At 45.1% G+C, this 8,301-nt stretch overlaps 2 protein-coding genes across 2 annotated transcripts; one reads left to right on the forward strand and one right to left on the reverse strand.

Annotated features, from left to right (window-relative positions):
• Positions 1-45: 45 nt before the first annotated feature.
• Positions 46-714, forward strand: LOC124681576. The gene has a single exon (XM_047216468.1). The coding sequence runs from the start codon at positions 223-225 to the stop codon at positions 580-582; it is 360 nt and encodes a 119-aa protein (XP_047072424.1). The 5' UTR covers positions 46-222; the 3' UTR covers positions 583-714.
• A 1,016-nt stretch (positions 715-1,730) lies between these two features.
• On the reverse strand, positions 1,731-5,011 carry LOC124681580 (GDP-mannose transporter GONST1-like). The gene is made up of 9 exons (XM_047216472.1): positions 4,802-5,011; positions 4,517-4,706; positions 4,212-4,351; positions 3,953-4,082; positions 3,709-3,807; positions 3,047-3,201; positions 2,489-2,605; positions 2,267-2,364; positions 1,731-2,184 (listed from the first exon to the last, which is right to left on the reverse strand). The coding sequence occupies exons 1-9, from the start codon at positions 5,008-5,010 to the stop codon at positions 2,135-2,137; spliced, it is 1,188 nt and encodes a 395-aa protein (XP_047072428.1). The 5' UTR covers position 5,011; the 3' UTR covers positions 1,731-2,134.
• Between the last annotated feature and the right edge of the window lie 3,290 nt (positions 5,012-8,301).

Consider the following 8,301-nt stretch of genomic DNA (forward strand, 5'->3'; position numbering starts at 1 on the left):
AGACGCAAGGCCAGTGCACGGTGGCTGGCACGAGCACATAAGCGTGGTGAGGATAAGCCGCCTGTGGCTGTGGCCAAACCCACCCGATCACCACCACAAGCACGCATATATCCCGCCCCCGGCCTCACCGTCGCACCCTCACCTAGTTCCAAAGTACCACACATATCGATCGCTGCCAAGAACACCAAGACATCCCAGCAGAGCAGAGAGGTAATTGTAGCAATGGCGTCGGTTGGGTTCGGCAGCAGCGTGGCGGCCGTGGCGCCGGCCTCATCAACGGCGGCAGCGGGACGGACCAGCCTCCCGCGGCGGTCGCGGCTGGCCGTGCCGGCGGCGACGAGGGGCACCCCGGCGCCGGCCAAGAAGGAGAAGGGCATCCTCGACTTCATCGTCAGCGCCATCGTCAAGGACGAGCAGGAGTTCATCGAGACCAACCCGCTCCTCAACAAGGTCGACGGCCCGCCGCCCAAGGCCAGCGGCACCGTTTCCAAGAAGGCCGGCGGCACCACGTCCAAGAAGCCCGCGGCTGAGGAAGGCGGCGGCGGGTTCAACCTCGGCGGCCTCTTCGCCAAGAAAGGCTGAGCACGCACGCACGCACTTACTTGTATGTGCATGCTTACTTATCATAGCACTCGATTGCTCTATGTAACTCATGAAACATCGCCAAGATTGCATATATGTTTGGTTGGTGCCACTCAAAGTGATTTTTGCTGTGATGATGTCCTTTATACTTGTAGTTTTACACTCCACAACTTTTTTGGCCCTCTCTTACCTTCATTCAGCTCAGTTTGATCCATATTTCTGTTAATCAATCATGGCAATCGACGCTTGTCATATCTCATAGTAGGATCCTACGAAACCATTTCTATGTAGAACCGATTAGTGGTCCAGATCCAAGACTGATGATCTTGCACCCGAGATCCAAATACTAGATTACAACCTTGTTACTCACCCCGATTCGTAATAAGTGACGGTAACTTTAACAAAGTTGTACTAAATTGACACTTATTATGGATTGGAGGGAGTACTGCAATTGTTATTTTGCACAGCTATAAAAATCTACATTCTATCCAGAGGTTGGTTGGCTCTGATATTTCAACTTACTGATTTTTAGGAACTGAAAAAACTCTGAAAAATGGAGAAAACTCTTGGGAGAGCAACAACAACAAACCCAAGTGTTGGTATGACCAGATTATTCCATCTAGTTTTGTATATCATTATTAGGTTCAACTTCTTGACAGAAGTTAATAGTCAGATAGAGTTTGAACTGCAGGCTAGTTTTGCAACTGCCTTCTGACTTGCCACAGTTACTGAACTGCTGGTTCAGCCTTTCACTGAACCAGCGCTTGCTTATCATAAACACTGCTCAATTGCTTACCGGTCGGTGTTATGTAATTCATGAAAAATCGCAAAGATTGCATATATGTGTCTGCTGCCACTCAAGAGATTTTTGCTGTGATACTGGCCTATACTTATAGTTTTATACTCCACATAAGCTTCTTTTCTCCAGCTCAATTTGTCATTATCACAACACTTAATCGCAATATTTTACGATTCTACGACCCTAGAAACAATCTGTGTGTAGAGTCAATTAAAGTGGTCAAACTCAGTTTGACTGCAGATCCAACCTAATATCCCAGCATTAATCAATGAGCTTGAACCTAAGATCCAACACAGACAATTTCATGACGATCCTAGCTAAGGCTGGAGTGCTATCATTGCTGGCTATCTTGTACAGGATCAAAAAACTTGATCCTATCCAACTCTGATAATCCAGTTTGCTGATATTTTATGAACTAAAATCTCAGAAAATTAAAGAAAGCTCTCTGGAGAGAAAGAACAAACCCAACAAAGTATTGCCATGAATCGTTTCCTTTTTATTTGGCTATCATCGTTCTGTTCAACTTCTTGACAGAGACCAATAATTGGCTAGAGTGTGAACTGGTGGCTAGTACCTACTTGCCTTCTGCATCCCATTTTTATGAAACAAAATTGAGAAAGAATGAACGGTACTTTTCATGAAATACAGATTGCCTCGTCAAGGACAAATGAACTCTGAACGTATATCTGTACAGTTGGTACATAGCCTTGCCGTGAGACATTTCATGTTAAAGTCGCGTCAGGAGAATAAACACTAGGACTTGGACATCTTCGCCTTTGCGAAGAATATCCCAGCAAAAAGACCTGTTTAAGACCAGGCAGAAATATATCAGGCATACACTCATAGGCAGTGAAAAAATCGGCAGTAATGAAACAGAATACTCACCAAAAACTATGCTGAATAAATTCTCCACACTAACAGGGACTTGGAATAGCAAGACACCAGCAACTGAAATGGGTATCTTGTTTAGTGAACCAACAAGGCTGAAAAGGCGAAAAATGTTTGTCAACCTTTGATGGTGTTACAGTTATTCATATTCTGTCATGTAAGCATATCCATTGGCACCATGAAAAAGGAACCAGATAGTAGATAGTATCTGTATCTCACCTGTAAGTTGTTGGGCCAGTCTCCTGAAGAAACCACACAGACGAGAAGCTGATAGCCAGGCCTAGCAATCCACTAGCTGTCGCAAAAAACCAGAACATAGGCTCTCTAATAACTTCACTGCAAATGACATGAAAAAACACGTATAAATGCAACTGGAGAAACACCTACAGCAATGAATTCTACCTCTGCAGCAACTTGTATGGGTTAATGCAAAGGAACTCTCCTGCCATTTCTTTCCAAAAGAAGGAACTAGGGAGACAATATTGGCAAATTAGCTGTCTAGCTTCATATTAAAGTTCCATACAGAGACCAAAAATAAGTTAAGTTTTAAAGCGTCTAAGTGCAATATGAAGATTTTATATTTTGTTGCTTAAAAAGGAATTTATATCTTTCATACATTACACAACTTGTGTAAATAATAAATAAGTACATAACAATTTAATAACAGATCATTGTCAAATTAATTACTCAATTAATAATGTCATGGCCTGTCAATGTCAAACAATGTTTGCATTACTTGAAGCTATGGTTAGATAGGGAGTAAGGTTAAGTTCTTACGTTTGATAAACATATTCCCACTCATTGAAGACAACGATCAAAATAATTGCGAAAGGAATCGAGAGTGCATTGTTAAGTAACACCATAGAAACTTCATTCAGGGAACCAGATTTTGTTGACTGTTTGGCTGTATCCATCAGGCGCCTCAGTGTAAGCTGTCATAAGAAACCATATATCAGAGATACATGTTAAGTAGATACAGAAGAACCAGTATGAAGACTAACATAGTGTTGGTATTTCCTACGGATTTATGCACATTAATCTAATATGAATTCATAAACCATTTTATTTCAAGGCTTAATATGCCTCACACAACCATTTGATCAGAAGTTCTGAATTTTATTGTAAAGAGGCTTAAAATATACTCTTTCCGTCCCAAAATGTAAGACGTTTAAGATTAATCAAAAGTCAGATCCTACTAACTTTGACCAAATATTTAAGAAGAAATATCTACATCTACAATATTGAATGTACATAATGAGATAATTTATTTTATGGTGAATCTATTTATTGCTTTATTATTTTAGATGTTATTTTTTTTTGTATAAACTTGGTCAAACTTAGGAAGCATTGACTTCTGACTAATCTTAAATGCCTTACATTTTGGGACGGGGGGAGTGATTTACAACATGTGTAACATTATGAGCACAAAACTAACTAACCGAGTAGGCTGCTGTCAGAAAACAATTCAAAATTTGCCATGTGTAACCAATAAGATGGAAAGAAAGGTCTGTCATCCCACCACACACAGCTGATACGATCTGCAAACAGAAACAGAGAGAAAGCAGAGGTCACCAATCATGTTGTTTTGTTGTTACAGTTTACACTCGTACTACTGATCAATAATGAAGTCATTAGCTAATACTTGGAACTAAAATGAAGGACATGCCAAGCAGAGGAGCGTACCATCATAAACAAGGCAGCCCAAACCTGCTTGTTCTGACCCTTCCTGAAGACATATATTTCCCCCAGAGCTGTTAAAATATTCGTCATGTTCTTTAATATTGTCACCATGGCAACATTTATATACTTCAAACTGAAAAAATGATAGAGAGAAAGAGAACAAAAGGAAGGTTATGCCAATCATATTCCAAGAATACAAACCACATCAGGCTATGGAGTGAGAAACTGGTCACGGATATATCTAGTGTGAAGCAGGAGGTACCTGTACATCCCAGTAACCAGCATTCCAACAAAAATAAGATTGACTGGAATCCAGACTTTGATCAACTTCCATGTGAGTTGTTCTGTTGAAATTACACTGAAGAGCTCAAGTGCTAGAAGAATGACCACGGATATAAGATTCTGAACCAAACAAGTTATGGTCAGCTCAGTGATAAGATTCTGTCAATGCAAGTAGTACTATTCCTCGTAGGCATACACAAAGTGCAAGAACTGAGCTACAGAATAAATTGCCATCTGCAGTTATTTCAGAATGGTTCAACTAGGAGATACGAACACGCTGATTACCTGGTACAGCATGAGTGATACGCCAGCATTGAAGTTATAGCTGGAGAGAACCACCTTGTTGAGCAATATCATGCTGCAGGAAGCGATGCAGTAAGATATCCCAGAGAGCAGAGGGCCAGTTTTGTTTCCCCACTTGCTCTGCTGCTGCTGAATTAAGGTGTCGAAGACATCGGAAGTCTTCCTCGATAGCCTGCACGCAAACCCAACCAATCGGTTAGTCGGGAGTCTTGACATCTCCATTCCTGGAGCTGGCAACCATGCATGACGAAATTCTTTCTGCATTACTTGTTGGAAGCGGCCTTCTTGGCGACCTTGGCGGCGACTCTGATGATGGAGTTGTTCTTCTGCTTGAGGAAGCCGTGGATGATCTTGTAGACGGAGGCGTCGCCGTCCTTGACGGCGACGGCGGCGACGCTCCGGTTGGGGGACATGGCCTCCTCGATGTCATCGTTGTACTCGATGAGGGAGCCCGTGGGGCTGTGGTCCAGTGACATGGAAACCGGGCCTGCGCTTGCTCCAGCAAGAAACACACGAGCATCAGAAAATGGAACCGTCCGCCCCGCCCAATCAATCGGACTGAAGTGTTTGTTGTTCTTGTTACCTGGGAGTAAACCTCGGCGGCCGGGCGAGAGGCGCAGGCAGGGTGGTGTTCGGGAGGCGGGAATGGAGGTGGTGCGGGAAGGAGGCGGAGGGGGCGTGGAGATGCTAAAAGGGGAGGAGGGGAGATGCCTTTGGACGGCATGAAGGGGCTTGGGGACGACGCAAAGGGGGCGAGGAAGAAGGGTTTGGCGCGTCGGTGCAGGTCGGGACGCGGGGGTCAATGCGGGCGCGGCCTCGGGGCGCGGGCGGAGGAGGGGGAGCCGGCGTACGGCGGAAGGTAGTGAGGTCGCGGGCCGGCGGGGGAGCCGAGGATCGAGGAAGACGACGCGTGCGGTGGTGCCATGTTCGCGGTGTGGAGGACGAGTGTTTGAGTCAAACTCAAGTCATCAGGGCCCAAAAGAAAGGTTTGACATTGTTGCCACATCATGAAATTCATGGTGACCCTCCTACGTTTTCTTGACCAAACTTCCTCGACCATGGTTTCAAGACAAACCAAATTCCTCTGTAAGAATTTTTGAAATTGTTTGAATGCCAAGTTGAAATCTACATGCGAAACCCAAACATTTCGATAGGCACGGTAGAAATTTTGACATCGAAAACACACTTTAAATATAGTATAAACTTGTAAGATGGGTCTATCTAATCTATGGTGGAGAAAATGAACTATGTCGAGAGGGTTATGAACACGTGGCCTCGGATGGACGCCGGCACTTGTAAACAATAGTTGTTTCCTATCTTGCAATTTTATAGTCAAAATTGTGTGTGTACCCATCTTTAAAAACCTTGTTGACGCCCTTCCGATTTCAGTTATTAGGAACCTAAGCATTTTGGACCAACTCTAACCCATTCATATCATCTCCCATACTACGATCTTATTTGGAGAACTTCGAATAAAACGACGTGTCTTCACTATTCTCGTGGCAATTATCCCTGCCAGCTTTTATTTGTTGGCTAGAAAATGAGCTGAGATGAGAGTTACCTTATGCAGACACGCAAATCTGATTAACTCTTTCTGTCTACCCATCAATAGACCGAAATATATGTGACCAGTCTATCCATCAAATTCAATACATGTGATTAACTCTTTCGGTCTATCCAATACATGTGGCCTTCAAGAGTATAAAATGAGCTACTTTGGTCAAATGATTTACCACTACCCAAATGGAATCATAATTAACTGGATATAGTTTTGGTTAATCATGTAATTAAATCCATGCCTATCTTTCCCTACTTCCACTCGGGTATGAGGTTATTGTAGCAATCCTGCCGGCTTCTAATATTCAGCTCTAACCCTGCTGCACACATCACATAGAGCAATATACTCAACGATCTCCCTCTTCATATTGATCCATCAAAATCTTTTCTTCGTATCCATATACATCTGAGTCTTGCCTGGATGAATAGAATACGACGAATCGTGAGCCACTTGAAAAATCAATTCCTAAGGGATCGGGATCCTAGGCGTCCCCGACGGAGGCGAGGCAGGGACCTCACCGGAGACAGGGACGACGCGACGAGGCGTCGCCGGTGGAGGTGAGGCCGAAAACCTTAGGGTTTCAAGGTGCGGGGCTCGTCGGGGATCTTTGGGGAAGGTGGGGAATTGCCGGAGGGGCCAACGGGTGCAGTGCGGGTGAGAGCTCGCCAAAGTTGGGGGAGGTTTATAGGGAAGGCTGGGGCGATGGTGGACCGGTGGTGAGCTGCGGTGGAGGAGGGTGGGGCGGAGAGGCACCGCTTGAGCGATGGGCGGTAGCTAGTGGCCTGGTCGGTAGAAGAAGATAAGAGGAAGGAGATGGTGGTGGGCTACAGCCCACGAGGCATGGCTTGACCTGTTTGATTTGGTGGCCCAAGAAGTTTCATTGGGTCCTTGTTACATATTTTGGACTTGGACCCAATATCTGGACCCCCATGCGCTCATCAGTCGCCTGATCGCCTCTCGATCGAAGCCTGAGCACCGTTTGCCGCATTGGCGTCGGTTGATTTGTTGATCCGAGAAGTTATATTGGACTGTCACATCTTGGATTAGGATCCAATATCTGCCCCCTGCATAGAGAGGTCGTCCCGATCCCAGTTTGTACCGTGTGCCGTCCGTCCAAGTGTCGGCCGCCGCCGCCCTGCGACATGGCGCGTGGTGCTACCACCCACCAGGAGCAGGAGGAGCAACTCGCCGGAGCTATGGTTCAGTGCAGCGTCGAAGACAAGGCGGCAGACGCCGTCATGGAGCGCTCGAGGGCTCCGGTGGCCGCTTGCTGCGTCTGCATGGAGCCTTGGACATCCGACGGCGAGCACCGCGCCTGCTGCCTCGTCCTCTGCGGTCATGTGTACGGCCGATCGTGCCTGGAGACGATGCTGCGCCGCTGCGGCGCCGGAGCCCTCCGCAGGCCTAAGGTACGCGCGATTGGGAACTGATTATACTGTATTAAGCAATCTTTGGGATGTGATGATTCTAAGAATTCTTCGACCTGCTCAGTGCCCGCAGTGCGGCAACTACTTTGAACGCAAGGAAATCCTTGATCTCTACATGACTGAATATCAGTGGGACGACTGCTGCCATAATAAGGTTTGGTTTCTTTTCACCATCAAAATTAACGTCATATACTTTTTACTTTTTTGATTGTTTGAGATAACTTATCACGTGTACCACGCGATATATACTTTCCACTCTGATTGGATCAAGTGTTGATGTGCACAACAAGCCTGTAAAGTCAGTAGATAAATAGAATACAGAATCTAGTGCACTCTCCCTTCCATAATACTCCAACTCGAAAGGAAAGATTAGCCAGAATTTTTTTTCAGGACGAAGGCATTACACCTAGCTTGGACTGTAGGGCATTTTAACCAACTTTGTAGAGGCGACTGCATCCATATTCACAGGGGAATATGTTGATTTGTTTCAGCTAATATGTTGATTTATGTTCTTGGTTATACACTTATACTATTTGTTGGAATTGATATTGTTCTTTTAATTGTGGTTAATTTGATTGTGCAATATATATATATTCAGATCTTTGTCCAGATCCACAAGGGAAAGACCATCACCCTAGAGGTCAGGATTTCAGACACAGTTGACAGCGTGAAAGCCAAGATTCGTGACATGGAGGGAATCCCTCCAAACGAACAACACCTCATCTATGCTGGTTATAGGATGGAGGAAGGACACACCTTGGGTGAATACAGCATCCGAAAGG

Source organism: Lolium rigidum, unplaced genomic scaffold (assembly GCF_022539505.1).
Source record: "Lolium rigidum isolate FL_2022 unplaced genomic scaffold, APGP_CSIRO_Lrig_0.1 contig_47031_1, whole genome shotgun sequence".
Classification (NCBI taxonomy): Eukaryota; Viridiplantae; Streptophyta; class Magnoliopsida; order Poales; family Poaceae; genus Lolium; species Lolium rigidum.